This window comes from Mustela nivalis (assembly GCF_964662115.1).
Source record: "Mustela nivalis genome assembly, chromosome: 12".
Lineage (NCBI taxonomy): Eukaryota > Metazoa > Chordata > Mammalia > Carnivora > Mustelidae > Mustela > Mustela nivalis.
This window is the reverse complement of record NC_139031.1, coordinates 73,096,726-73,112,456: the sequence shown is the minus strand read 5'-3', so window position 1 is coordinate 73,112,456 and position 15,731 is coordinate 73,096,726. Positions and strand designations below refer to the sequence as shown.

Genomic DNA, 15,731 nt, shown 5'->3' with positions numbered 1-15,731 from the left:
GCCCCACTGTTTCTGTGTGGCCCAGCACACATCTGTTTACCAAACATTTACTTTTTCACCTTGCAGTGAATTGTCTTCCTTCTTTGAAATCCCAGACCCTTTCCCCTTTTTAATTGTGGATGACAAATAAACCTCAACTGCCTGCCTGTGGGGTATATTTTCTTATGGAGCCCCTGTACATACATAGTGAACTTTGATTTTCTCTTGTTTATCCAGTTCATTGTCAACATAAATTTAGGTTTAACACAATTTCTATAAAAATCTTAGTGAGTTTTTTTACAGATATAAAAACATTATTCTAGGGGCGCCTGGGTGGCTCAGTGGGTTAAGCCGCTGCCTTCGGCTCAGGTCATGATCTCGGGGTCCTGGGATAGAGTCCCACATCGGGCTGTCTGCTCAGCAGGGAGCCTGCTTCCTCCTCTCTCTCTGCCTGCCTCTCTGCCTACTTGTGATCTCTCTCTGTCAAATAAATAAAATCTTAAAAAAAAAAACATTATTCTAAAATTTATATGAAAAGGCAAAGGAACTTTAGGAGTGGTTAAAACAATTTTGAACATTGAAATGTTGAAAGATATTGAAAGATAAGAATAAAGAGGGAGAAATCAGTCTATCTGATTGCAGGACTTACTATACATGTATAGTAATTAAGACTGTGCACTGGGGCACCTGGGTAGCTCAGTGGGTTAAGCCTCTACCTTTAGCTCAGGTCATGATCTTAAGGTTCTGGGATCAAGCCCCACATCAGGCTCTCTACTCAGCAGGGAGCTTGCTTCTCCCTCTCTCTCTGCCTGCCTCTCTGCCTACCTGTGATCTCTCTCTCTGTCAAATAAATTTTAAAAATATATATATCTTAAAAAAAAAAAAAGACTGTGTGCTACTGAAATATGTAATAGACAAATAAATGAGAAAGAATAAAGAACCCAAAAATAGATCTACACAGTGTGCCCAAATGATTGTGGACAAATGTGCAGAAGCACCTTACTGGAGGAAAGACAGCTTTCAACAAATGAAACTGGACATCCAAAGGCAAAATGAACAGAAACAATGAAAAAAGTAAACCTTGGATTCATACCTCCTGTAATAATAACTCCAAATGGATCAAGGACTTAAATATAAGACATTAAGCTGTAAAACTTATAGAAAAAAAAAAAAAAAACCAGGAGAAAATCTTCAGATCTAAAGAAAAATAAAGCATTCTTAGATTTGACACCTAAAGTAAGAAAAAAAATGATAAATTGAACTTCTTCAAAATTAAGCTTTAATTCCACGAAAGACCCTGTTTAAAGAGGATGAAAATAAAAGAGAGTGGAAAAATTATTTGTAAATCCACACTTAACAGGATTATTGTCTAGATTTTATAAACAGTTCTCAAAACTTATCAATAAAAATACAAACAGTTCAATTGGAAAATGGACAGGAAACATAAGAGCCATTTCACTGAAGAGAATATACTAATAAATAATAAGCATATGCAAAGATGTTCAATATCAGTAGCCACTAAGGAAATGTGTATTAAAACCACAGTGAGTGATCACTACATATCTCTCAAAACCGCTAAAATAAAAACAGTGACAACATCAAAGGCTAGTGAGGATGTCAAGGAAGGAGAATAGTTACATACTGCTGCTGGGAATGCAAAATGGTACCACCAGTCTAGAGAACAGTTTCTTAAACTATAAACATACAACTTTCATATGACCTAGTAACTGCACTCCTGGGTATTTATTCTAGAGAAACAAAGATTTATGGTGATATTATGATTTATAATTAGAAATATACATTTTGTAAAGTTTAAAAAAAAAAAAAAGAAATATACATTTTGGTCTTTGTCTATGGTTCCTGGCACACAGTTCCTAAAACCACTGTAATTTCCTAATTGACAAAAAGCAATAGAAGCATCTTTTGTTATAATATTCAGCCTTTTGTTCTCAGTCCTAAAATAGATCCAGAGAATAAAGGTGAAAAGAGTATCTTTGTTATTTATAACAAATTTGATCAATCACGTCTATATAAGAAAGCCTCCATAAAAATCCCTCAACTATAAGGCTTGGAAGCTTCCAGGTTGGTGAACACATGGAGGTATAAGGAGGGTGACACACCAAGAGAAGGAAGTTCCACACCCACCCCTCAAGCCCTGCCCTATGCATCCCTTCTAACTGGTTTCTCCTGAATTGTATCCTTTCATAAAAAACTGGTCACCTAGTTTGTAAACTGTTTTCTGGAGTTCTGTGAGCTATTCTAGCAATTCACTGAATCCACGAAGGGGATTGTGGGACCCTCAGATTTACAGCCAGTTAGTCAAAAACACAGGTGACAACCTGGCCTGTGACTGTCATCTGAAGTGGGAGCAGTCTTATGGTGTCAGTATTGACTTAAACTATAGGATACCTGGTTGGTGTTCACTGGTAACTGAGGAATGGCTTGGCACAGATGAAAAAACCCACATATCTGGTTTATAGTGTTTTAAACAGTGCTCCCAGAGAAAACCAGTGAGTGGTTTGTTGTTTTAATATTTGCTTTCACACAAAAACCTGAGAATGAATCTATGTAGCAGCTTTATTTGAAAAAGCTCTAAACTGGCCACAACCGAGAAAACAAACTGGTACATCAATATTCTGGAACTAGGGAGCAATAAAAGGAACTAACTATTGATAAATGCAACAACTTGGATGAATTGCCAGATAAATTATGCTAAGTGAAAAGTACTAATTCAAAAATGTTATATATATGTTATCATTCCATTCTTGAACTGAGAAAATGATATAAATGAAAAACACATTACCAGCTGCCAGGAGTTAAGGAGCAGTTGAGAGCACAAAGGAAATGCAGGTGGTTATAACTGGGGAGCAGGAAGGATGCTGTGGCGATAGAATTGTTCTATACCTTTAATGTATCAAAATCAATATACTGGCTGTGATATTGTACTGCTTTTGTATGACCTTAACCTCCGGGGGGGCGGGGAGAGGAAAAGATACAAGGGATCTGTCTATTTTTCTTAAAGCTGAGTATTATCTACAAATATGTTAAAATAAAATAGTTTAGGGGCACCTGGGTGGCTCAGTCAGTAAAATGGCCAACTCTCAATTTCAACTCAGGTCATCATCTCAGGGTTGTGGGATTAAGCCTCCAGTCAGGATCCGCATTCAGCAGGGAGTCTGCTTGTGGATTCTCTCTCCCCGTGCCTCACACCCCTCCCTGCATGCATGTAACCTCTCAAATAAAATACATACATACATACATAATTTTTTTTTTAATTAAGAAGTTTTAAAATATTGACTCCATTTTTTCTTTCCACATAAAAAAGCATGAATAGATGAAAGTAACAAGTTAATTAAAAGCAAAGGAGTACTTCCCTTTTCCTGCCTAAATATCTATGCTTTAACTGTGAGTAAGTGTGCTAACTATATCAGGGACTTAATACTCATCTGCAACTGGTAGATCTTTCATACACAGATTAAATATAAAACCAGAAAACATAATGTAATTATAAATAACATAATCTCCTTACCAATGTACCCTGGAAACGTCCTGGTTTCTTATACCACGCTTTGTTGCCTTCCTCTTCACAGACACACAGATGATCCATAAGTCCGTTACTATACACAAAACATTTTCCTAACAAAAAAGGTCCCAACAGTCAAAAATCATTTCACAAAACTGTACTATTTTTACAGAGGAACAAATTCAAAGTACAATGACTGGACTAGAAAATTATGAAAAGAGATACAACTTTGTTTTTACCTTTTATGATGAAAAATACATAAATTAATTTACCTAATGACAAAGAACTAGCCTCTAAACTCAAAGTGGTGAAAAGTATTTGAGTAAATTGATGGATCTTATGTTTTCATAAATGTAGTAAGCAAATGCACACAAATAAATTCTTTTAGGGTATCTGAGGGAATGCATAGGAATATCAAGGAGGAAAACCTGTTTTGAAATGAGCACATAGGTATACATCTCTTCCACTTGACAAGAAAACTCTGGTACCCAAGGGAAATTCAGACAAAAAAATTTTTTTTGAATTACACATACATTAAACATACATATCTGTATATACACTTTATATAAACATATGCAGAAATCTAATGGACAGCTGAAACTTGTTAAGAGAGTAAATGTTAAAAATTCTCTTAACATGAAAAAATTGTTAATTTTGTGAGGGGACTGACTAAAATTACTGTGGTGATCTTTTCGCAATATATACATACATCAAGTCCTCAGATGGCACACCTTAAACTAATACAATGTTATATGTAAATTACACTTCAATTAGAAAAATACACAATTTAAAAAAGTTCTTTTCGAGTGCCTGGGCAGCTCAGTTGGTTAAGCGACTGCCTTAGGCTCAGGCCATGATTCTGGCTTCCTGGGATCCAGTCCCACATTGGGCTCCCCCTGCTCTGCAGGGAGCCTGCTTCTCCCTTTCCCTGGCACTCCCCCTGCTTGGGCTCTCTCTGTGTCAAATAAATAAAATAAAATCTTTAAAAAAAAGTTCTTCTCTATCAATGCAAACAGTGCTATGTTGACTCTTTCTCTGTATTTATGCTGCTCATTCTAGGTATTTATCAGCTTCTAGTTAATTTACCTCAACTTTCCCTCATTTCCCTCATTTCCCATTATTGGACTCACCCTGCCTGCCAAAATTATCTTTTCTGTTCAACCATATATATGAGTCTTGGATACATAGGTCTAAGTGTCTCCTACTGTTTTTAAGGATTTCTTAAGCGTGTAAGAAACTGCTTTCCTTTTAGTCTCCTACAATCCATCTATCCTGTTGTCTGTCTGAACTATAACTGTTGTTCATTCCATCTCAGTGCTGTGCTCATCAGAGTGGCATTTCTGTCTGAGCCAACATTCTCACAGTCCAAGCAGTCTGTTTTCCGCTAGTTAAACATGTTTGTCATAATCTTTATAAAACTGTAAGAGGTTTATCAAGGAATTGCTATTTTTGCCCATCTAATAAAGATGTATAACTGCTCTTTTCAAGTTCATATAAACTATACTGGCCAACAATTAACCAAGCTGCCTGATAAAATAATCATTTTCTACCACTATATTCAAGCAACAGTTAGATAACTGTTGGATGAATGTTTTAGAATGTGCACAGCTTTTGGACTATGAAGGAAGCTAGATTCTAAGGCCCCTTATGCTTAGAATTCTGGTCTTACTTGTAAGGCACATACTCAAATATTAAACCATTCTATGCTTTAATTAGGTATATAAAAGTGTTATGACTGTTTTATATATTATTTATTTTCTGGCTAGACCCCATGATGTACAAATACTGAAAAAAAATTTCTGCCTGAGTCTAAGGAGGTATGAGCTTTTAAAAACTAACAAAAAAATTATTCAAACGAAAATGAATAAAATGGGGTGCCTGTGTGGCTCAGTGGGTTAAAGACTCTGTCTTCGGCTCGGGTCATGATCCCAGGGTCCTGGGATCAAGCCCCACATCAGGCTCTCTGCTCAGCAGGGAGTCTGCTTCTCCCTCTCTCTCTGCCTGTTGCTCTGCCTACCTGTGATCTCTATCAAATAAATAAATAAAATCTTTTAAAAAAAATGAATAAAGTAACACTTAAAAGCTTGACAATATTCTCCATTCATGACACATACCTTTGGAGAATGGGTTGTTTTGGGCTTGGAGTCGAATTTTAACAACGTCGAGGGGTGTCACTATGAAGAAACATAAATTTTAATTAGGCAGTGATACCTATAAATGGTACAGATATTTGTCCAAAATTCACAAAATATATCAAATCAACTCCTCTTCATGACTATATAATAAGTAAGATTACTATCTTAAAATGGTTTTAAATTTAACATTCTCATTTTTTGACCCTGAATTCTGTTTAAAGAGGATCAATGAGAAGACAATGTAATGATTTCTCTTATGACTACTAAACTGTCATTTACAATATTTCTATAACAATAATTCCATTAATGTTAAAACTAAAATACTAGTATTTTAAAGAAAATACATCATCTAAGGTAAAGAATAAGTGTTTTGGAAGTCTATGTAAAAATTTGAGAATAACACTGTATTACAACTAATCAATAATCAAACAATACTAGTCTTCCTCATCTGTTAAATTCAGCTGTATCAAATAAAAACTATACATAATGAAGATTTGAATGAGCTAGCCAGAAATCATCTTTACTACCACACAGTGTTAGTCCATTCAGGAACAGCATGGTAAAGGAGGATGGTCTTAATTTGCATGCTATTTTATCCAGGTAGAAAAAAAAGGCCAAATAGTGGTTCTAGGAAAACTTCTCCCCCTTTAAGAATGAGGAGGTCACGGTAAATCATTAGATGATCTCTAAAATCTTTGCAACACTAACATGCTGACCTGAAGTAAAATATTACACCTGAAAGCAATACATTTGTCCTAATCATCTACCTTAAATAAACTGGCCAACTTAAAAACCATTGAAATACAAACTATCACCTAAGTCATTTGTCTTTCTATAAAAGAAATGGACTAAAAAACCAGAAAAATGTGGCCCAGAGGAATTAAAGAAATTCATGGTTAATGCAAGCAAAGGAAAAAATATTTTGTATTTGTTTCTACCATAACTTGTCCAAATTTTGTATTATTCGTTATACTAATATTTCACTCTATCTTCTTTCTTTCTATTTCAAAAAAGGCTAACAGAGTTATACAAATTCAATATTGACAGGAACCTCAAAGAACTCCTGGTTTCAGCCCCTACTTCTATAGATGAAAAATGAGGTTGAGAGAGAAGTAGGGACTATCCCAAAGCGCACTTAGCCTGCAAATGGCAAAGCAAGGAATAAAAGTCAAGTCTCTTGATTCTCTGTCCAAGGTTCTTTTCATGTTACCATGCTCATGGAGAGAGAGCATGATGCAGCATGAATGATAATTTTAGCATTATTTCACAGATGGTAACCTCAAATGGAAATCATTCAGTTACATAATCTACAGCAGTAACATTATTCTACCCATTAGTGATGTCAGTATAGCTCCACTGCAAGAAGCAAGCATTTGTTGAAGAGGTGTCACTTTGATAATCTGTAGTCCCTCTGATTCAGGATCCATATTTTTAACTGAATGAAGAAAAATCTGTTAAGGAAAAGATGTAAAATAAAAGTTTAACAAACATGCCTTTAAGTTTGATTTCCATAAATTTAATAAACTATAAAAACAACCAGTATTAATATTAAAGCACATGTTGATGAGTATCAAAAATGAATATCTAAGTTCTATACAAAGGCAATACACAACTGTCATCAATAAAATATGTACTCTGATTCTCCAAATGCACTTCAGCTGTGTGAGCAGCAACATATTTATGAGACAGGTAAGAGAGCAGTAAGGAAACAGACTCTGGCCAGGTAACAGAATGAAGGCACCCGACTAATAAGTCTCAGAATTTGTGCATTGAGCCTCATAAGAACTACTCAAATACTCTCATCTAATGGAGAGTTAGCAAATATATCACTATTTGTACTGCACACCAAAAGTTGCTATGAAGGTATAAAATAAAAACACATAATCTTTGAAAGAAGCATTATCTTAGAAAAGTTTCGTGAGAAAACATATACTCCTTTGCAAAAAGCCAATTAATATAACAAAGTATGAAAATCACTTATAAACCTTTTCTTCAAAAATAACCACTAGTAACTAAGTGTCATCTTTCCAAATGTCTATGTACACACAAATACATTTATATGCATGTCCATATTATATAATACATACAGATACACATGTACATACAAATTACATGTTTACTAGTCAAATATGTACAAATATTCATATATCTGTGTACACGCATCTTTTTAAAAGAAACAAATAGGTTCCACTGTCTGAGTGGCTCAGTCAGTTAAGTGTCCCACTCTTGGTTTCAGCTTAGGTCATAATCGCAGGGGTCATAAGACTGAGTACCATGTCTGTCTCCAGGCTCAGTGCAGAGTCCACTTGAGATTCTCTGCTTTTCCCTCCTCCTCTGCCCCTCCCCCTGCTCTTGCAACCAAGCACTCTCTCTCTCAAATAAATAAAATATTTTTAAAAATATATATTTTTCTATTGCTTAGTAGCCAGAGTGGGCACTTAAAAATACAGACACTGTATCAATAAATATAGAGGTACATTGTCATTTTTTTTTACATTGTCATTTTTAATACAATTTTTTATATTTATCAGTCTCATATTGTTAGATAACTATGTTACCATCAAATTTTCCTTATTTATTCATACATTCTTACATAAATATCTTCATACACACAACTTTTTGTAGTCTTTCTAGAATTACTACAGAAGAAACAGTAAGATTGTGAGGCTCAACTAAAAAGTTGAGACAAATTGCCAAAATGCTTTGCAGAAAGGAGGGACCAATTTACACTTCCACTGGAAATAAATAAGATCCTATTAACCCAAAATTTCACCAAACTCTCCCTCTTGTTACATACCATTTACTTTTTTTATCAACAGTTTGAAAGTAGTTTGCATACAACACACCCTGTTATTCTAATTACCTCAGAATATTCTTATATTTCACAGTAACGTTATCAAATTGAGGAAACTTAGTACTCTGTAGTTTATATTCCAATTTTATCAATTATCCCAATAATCAACTTTATAAAAATGAATGGTGGTTTAATTGCTTCTTTAGACTTTTATTATTACTCACCTGGTTTAAGTCTTTTCTTCAACTCTATGCTCCAATATTTTATTGTTTGTAACATCAGTAGCGAAAATCTGTAGTGAAAAATGAAAATAATTGTCTTATCTTTTCACACCAGAAAGGGAGAACCTCAAGGAAAGGAGCATGTAAAAAAACCTTAAAAGACAAATCAACAGGGGTGCCTGGATGGCTCAGTGGGTTAAGCCTCTGCCTTCGGCTCAAGTCATGATCTCAGGGTCCTGGGATCAAGCCCCAAATTGGGCTCTCTGCTCAGCAGGGATCCTGCTTCCCACCCCACTGCCTGCCTCTGATCTCTGTCTGTCAAATTTTAAAAAAAAGGGTGGGGGTACCTGGGTGGCTCAGTGGGTTAAAGTCTCTGCCTTTGGTTCATGATCCCAGGGTCCTGGGATCAAGCCCCATATCGGGCTCTCTGCTCAGTGGGAAGCCTGCTTCCCTGCCCCTCTGCCCGCTTGTGATCTCTGTCTGTCAAATAAATAAAATCTTTTAAAAAACAAGGAAAAAGACAAATCGACAAATATTTATTAAATACCTTCTATTAAGTGCTTTGAGGAATATGAAAAGCATTCCACAAATGCTCATATTACATTTATTAAATTTCATTTATAAAACTTCATAGTATAATAAACTTCGGGGCACCTCGGTGGTTTGGTCGGTGAAGCGTCTGCCTTTGGCTCCTGATCCTGGGGTCCTGGGATCAAACCCTGTGTCAGCCTGGCTCCCTGCCCAGAGGAGAGTCTGCTTCTCTGTCTTCCTCTGCCCCTCCCACAAGCAAGCTCATGCTTGCTCTTTCTTCCTCAAATAAATAAATATAATCTTTTAAAAAATAGTATAATAAACTTCATTTATTAAACCTCATTTATAAATCTTCACATTGTCCCAGTAAATTTATTTTGCTTAAAAAAAAAAAAAAAACTCTCAGAGCAGAACACCTGGGTTGTTCAGTTAAGTGTCAGACTCTATCTTAGCTCACGTCTTGATCTCGGAGTCGTGAGTTCAAGTCTGATGTTGGGCTCCACACTAGGCATGGAGCCAGACATGGTACTCGGTCTTATGACTCCTGGGATTGTGACCACAGCTGAAACCAAGAATTGGATGCTTAACTGACTGAGCCACCCAGGCAGTGGAACCTATTTATGTTTCTTATCATTTCAAAACAAAACAAAAAATTCTAGAAGCTGAACATGCTGATCAATCTTGGTATCATGAGTCAACTAGATTTTGTGACACAAAATTATGTAATCAGGATTATCTGTAAAGCATTTTGCAGGGAAAAAACCTTTAATTTTAATCTAAACAATCCATTAGATCTAACTTCCAATTTATAGAAAATTCAGAGACTAAAGTAAGAGGGTAAAGAATGCCAAAAAATCGAAGTTGAAATACCATATAGGACTACTGTCTTCATTCTATAACAATGAAATTAAGTTGGGAAAAAGGTAGCAGGGAAGGGAGAACTGTTCTAGAGTAAGGGAATCTTCTGAGAGTCAGCAACCAGATACATCCTGGTTCAAATAAAATTTTTTAAAAGTCAGTTTGAGAGTACATAAAGAAATCTGAATATGGGCTGAACATGGGCTGAATATTAGATAAAATTAAAAATTATTATTTTTTTGTGAGATAATGGTATTATACCAATACCAGTTTAATACCAGTTATAATGGAAGGGTCTTTTTTTTTTTTTGAAGAAATTCATATTATAAATATCAAAGACTAAAATGCTGTAATAGTTGTAGTTCATAATACTTCATCAAAAATAAATATCCTAAGTTAATAATCTGCTAAATCTAGGTGGTGAGTATAATGTATTTTTACTGTTTTATATTTTACTGTATATGGAAAAATCTGAACAACAGGATTTTTTAGGTTTGTGAAATATATGCAGAATCTCTAAGTCTAAGAAAATACTCCTAACATTCTTTTATATGAATATGGACAAGTGGGAAAATAATATACACATGCAAGAATATAGGTACATTCCTCCTCCAGAAATAAAAGGCTTACAATGCTTTATTTTGACATCTATTCCAGCAAAGTTGGCATCTGAATATGTTCAAACTTGAAACTAAAGCCAGAAAGATAGTTATGTTTCTAGTAATTGTTATAGAATGTTAAAAGGAAAAAGTCAGAAATTTAGATGTAACATTTTAGAATTTAGAATTAATGTTACTGGATTTTTTATTACTTCTTTTTTTTTCTTTTCAGCGTAACAGTATTCATTGTTTTTTGCACCACATCCAGTGCTCCATGCAATACGTGCCCTCCCTAATACCCACCACCTGGCTCCCCCAACCTCCCATCCCCCTGCCCCTTCAAAACCCTCAGGTGGTTTTTCAGAGTCCATAGTCTCTCATGGTTCACCTCCCCTTCCAATTTCCCTCAACTTACTTCTCCTCTCCATCTCCCCATGTCCTCCATGTTATTTGTTATGCTCCACAAATAAGTGAAACCATATGATAATTGACTCTCTCTGCTTGACTTATTTCACTCAGCATTATTTCTTCCAGTCCCGTCCATTTTGCTGCAAAAGTTGGGTATTCATCCTTTCTGATGGAGGCATAATACTCCATAGTGTATATGGAGTATACATACTCCTTATCTTCATCTTCCTTATCCATTCGTCCGCTGAAGGGCATCTTGGTTCTTTCCACAGTTTGGCGAAAGTGGCCATTGCTGCTATAAACATTGGGGTACAGATGGCCCTTCTTTTCACTACGTCTGTATCTTTGGGGTAAATACCTAGTAGTGCAATTGCAGGGTCATAGGGAAGCTCTATTTTTAATTTCTTGAGGAATCGCCACACTGTTTGCCAAAGTGGCTGCACCAACTTGCATTCCCACCAGCAGTGTAAGAGGGTTCCCCTTTCTCCACATCCCCTCCAACACACGTTGTTTCCTGTCTTGCTAATTTTGGCCATTCTAACTGGTGTAAGGTGGTATCTCAATGTGGTTTTGGTTTGTCTAGAACTTATGATGTATTCTCCAGGGCTTTAAATTCTTTACAGTCCTATCAAACGTACTTCCCTCATATCATCCTCAATGGGGAAAAACTGAGACATTTTCCTCTATGATCAGATACAAGACAGGGATGTCCACTCACAAGACAGGGATGTCCACTCACACCACTCACTACTTCACATAGTACTGGAAGTCCAGGCGTCAGCAATCAGGCAACATAAAGAAATAAAAGGCATTCAAATTGGCCGTGAAGATGTCAAACTTTCACTATGACATGATACTCTATATAGAAAGCCCAAAGACTACCCGCCCCTGCAAGTTACTAGAACTGATACACATATTCAGCAAAGTAGTAGTATACAAAATCAATGTAGAGAAATCTGTTGCATTTCCATCCACCGATAATGAAGAAGCAGAAAGAGAAATCAAGGAATTGATCCTATTTACAACTGCACCAACAACCATAACAATAAGCCTAAGAATAAACCTAACCAAAGAGGTGGAACACCTGTATTATGAAAACTATAGAACACTTATCAAACTGAAGATAACACAAAGAAATGGAAAAACATTCCATACTCACGAATTGGAAGAACAAATACTGTTTTAATGTCTACACTACCCAAAGAAATCTACACATTTAATGTAGTCCCCATCAAAATACCACTAGCATTTTTCACAGAACTAGAACAAACAATCCTAAAATATTTGCATAGAACCACAAAAGACCCTGAATAGCCAAAGCAACGTTGAAAAAGAAAAGCAAAGTGGGAGGCATCACAATTTTGGACTTCAATTTGTATTACGAAGCTGCAGTCATCAAAACAGTATGGTACTGGCACAAAAACAAGACACATAGATCAACGGAAAAGAAAAGAAAATCCATGGGCACTTGGGTGGCTCAATGGGTGAAGCCGCTGCCTTCAGCTCAGGTCATGATCTCAGGGTCCTGGGTTCAGGTCCCGCATCAGGCTCTCTGCTCAGCGGGGAGCCTGCTTCCTCCTCTCTCTCTCTGCCTGCCTCTCTGCCTACTTATGATCTCTGTCAAATAAATAAATAAAATCTTTAAAAAAAAAATCCAGAAAAAGACCTATAACTATATGGTCAAGTAGTCTTCAACATAGCAGGAAAGCGTATCAAATGAAAAAAAAAAAAAAAAGGTTTCTTCAACAAATGGTGTTGGGAAAAGTGAGCAGCCACATGCAGAAGAATGAAACTGGGCCACTTTCTTACACTGCACACAACATAAATTCAAAGTGGAGGGAAGATCTAAATTTGCCACAAAAAAAAAAAAAAACCCACAAAAAAACAAAAAAAACACACACACACACACAAAAAATCAAAATCCTAGAGGAGAACACAGACAGCAACTCTTTGACATCGGGAATAGCAACTTCTTACTAGGCACATCTCCAAAGGCAAGGGAAACAAAAGCAAAAAAGAACTATTGGGACCCTAAGATAAAAAGCTTCTGCGCAGGGCTCCTGGGTGGCTCAGTGGGTTAAGCCGCTGCCTTCGGCTCAGGTCATGATCTCAGGGTCCTAGGATCGAGTCCCGCATCGGGCTCTCTGCTCAGCAGGGAGCCTGCTTCCTCCTCTCTCTCTCTGCCTGCCTCTCTGCCTACTTGTAATCTCTCTCTGTCAAATAAATAAATAAAAATCTTTAAAAAAAAAAAAAAAGCTTCTGCGCAGTGAAGGAAACAGTAAATAAAACTAAAAGGCAGCCTTGCAATGGGAGAAGATATTTGCAAATGGCCTATGTGATAAAGGGTTAGTATCCAAAATCTATAAGGAACTTACCAAACTCAACACCCAAAAGAACCAAATAACCCAGTTAAGATATGGGTAGAAGACATGAATAGATACTTTTCCAAAAAAGACATCCAGATGGCCAACAGACACATGAAATAATACTCAACGTCATTCCTCATCAGGGAAATACAAATCAAAACCACAAAGAGATACCACCTCACACCTGTCAGAATGGCTAAAACTAGTAACACAGGAAACAATAGGTGTTGGCACGGATGTGGAGAAAGGGGAACCCTCTTACGCTGTTGGTGGGAATGCAAGCTCCTGCAGCCACTCTGGAAAACAGTATAGAAGTTCCTAAAAAAGTTAAAAATAGAACTACCCTTATCTAGCAATTACAATAATAGGTATTTATCCAAATGATACAAAAGTACTGATTTGAAAGGGCACAGGCACCCTGGTATTTATAGCAGCATTATCAACAATAGCCAAATTATGGAAAGAGCCCAAATGTCCACTGACTGAAGAACAGATAAAGGAGATGTGGGGGATATGTGTGTGGGGACACACACAGACACACGAATATTAGTCATCAAAAGGAATGAAATCTTGCCCTTTGCAATGTGGATGAAGCAAGAGTGCATTATGCTAAGCAAAATAAGTCAGAGAAAGACAAATGCCACTGTGATGTCACTCATATGTGGAATTTAAGAAACAAAACAGATGAACGTAAGGAAAAAAAAAGAGAGAGGGAAGTAAACCATAAGACTCTCTTAATTATAAAAAACAAACTAAGGGTTGATGGAGGGGAAATGGGCAGGGAATGGGCCAAATGGATGATGGGTATTAAGGAGGGCACTTATGTTGAGAACTGGGTGTTATATGTGAGGAATCACTAAATTCAACTCCTGAAACCAGTATTATACTATCTGTTAACTAGAATTTAAATAAAAATTTGAGGGACGCCGGGATGGCTCAGTTGGTTAAGCGGCTATCTTTGGCTCAGGTCATGATCCCAGCGTCCTGGGATTGAGTCCCACATCGGGCTCCTTGCTCGGTAGGGAGCCTGCTTCTCCCTCTGCCTCTGCCTTTTTGTTTTGTTGATGGTTTCCCTTGCTCTGCAAGAGGATTTTGGTTTCATGTAGTCCTAACTGCTTATTTTTGTTTTTTCCCTAAAGAAGAATGATCCAGAAAAAAATATTGCAAGACCGACATCCGAAAGTTTACTATGTTGTTGTTAAGTTTTATGGTTCCAGGTCTTACATTTAGGTCTGTAATCCATTTTATCTCTGTACATGGTATAAAAAGTGGTCCAGCTTTGTTCTTTTGCACCCATCTAGTTTTCCCAACACCATTTTTTGAAGAGACTGTTATCCCTCATTGTATTATTCTTAACTATTTTGTTATAGATCAAGTGACCATGTTAAGTGTGAGTTTATTTCTGGGCTGTTCCACTGTTCCATGTGATCTATCCTGTTTCACTCTTCCATTACCATACTACTTTGGTTACTCAAACTTTACAGTATACTTTAAAATCTAGAATTATAACATCTTCAGCTTTGTTCTTTCTCAAGTTTGCTTTGGCTATTCAGGGCCTTCTGTGGTTCCATGAAAATTTTATTATTTGTTTCAGTTCTGTGAGAAATGCTATTGATATTTTTGTAGAGATTGCATTGAATCTGTAGACTGCTAAAAATAGTACAAACATTTTAACATACTAACATAAAACATTAACATAAAAACATTAATTCCTCCAATTCATGAGCATGAAGTAACTGGAGTTTATAAACAAATGAGAGCAGTGGCAAAGGTAACAAGGATAAAATAATAAAGTAAATCTCTGCTTATAAGCATACAATATATAAAGATTAATCTGTATGACTACAAAGGCACAAAGAAGGTAAGGAATGGAGCTATAAGAAAGCAAATTTTTGTATACTAAGATTAAATTAGTACTAATCTGAACCAGATTGTTATAAGTTAAAATACTAATTGTAATCACTTCAGAAGCCACCAAACATCCCCCTCAAAACAGAAAACCCCACACACATCCACAAAATGTACTAGAAGAGGTGGAGCTCTGGTCCAAGATGGTGACAAAGGAAGACCCTGAACTCTCCTTTGGACATACTAAATCTACACCTATTTATAGAGCAGTTCCTCTTAAAGAACCAAGGGCTGACTGAACAGCTTCTGCACAAAAAAGAACATATAAAGAAAGGCTAGAGAGACCACACAGAAGACAGCAGGAGAGATGGATAGAAGATAATGAAGGGAACCCCCAAATGCAGGGGACTGTAATGGAAGTGTAGGAGTGCTGACAATACTGATTCCATCTTTAGACCACCATCTTGGG

The 15,731-nt window shown here is 36.4% G+C and overlaps 1 protein-coding gene across 2 annotated transcripts in view; it reads right to left on the bottom strand.

Annotated features, from left to right (window-relative positions):
- The window catches only part of SLC25A40 (solute carrier family 25 member 40), a 56,014-nt gene that overhangs the window by 27,331 nt on the left and 12,952 nt on the right, over positions 1-15,731 (bottom strand). For both annotated transcript variants that reach the window (XM_082692392.1, XM_082692393.1), the window contains exons 2-5: positions 8,656-8,723; positions 6,968-7,088; positions 5,617-5,676; positions 3,509-3,615 (exon numbers count right to left, since the gene is read on the bottom strand). In XM_082692392.1, coding sequence (XP_082548518.1) covers positions 3,509-3,615; positions 5,617-5,676; positions 6,968-7,064 — 264 coding nt within the window. In that variant the 5' untranslated portion in view covers positions 7,065-7,088; positions 8,656-8,723. The remainder of the gene's footprint in view (positions 1-3,508; positions 3,616-5,616; positions 5,677-6,967; positions 7,089-8,655; positions 8,724-15,731) is intronic.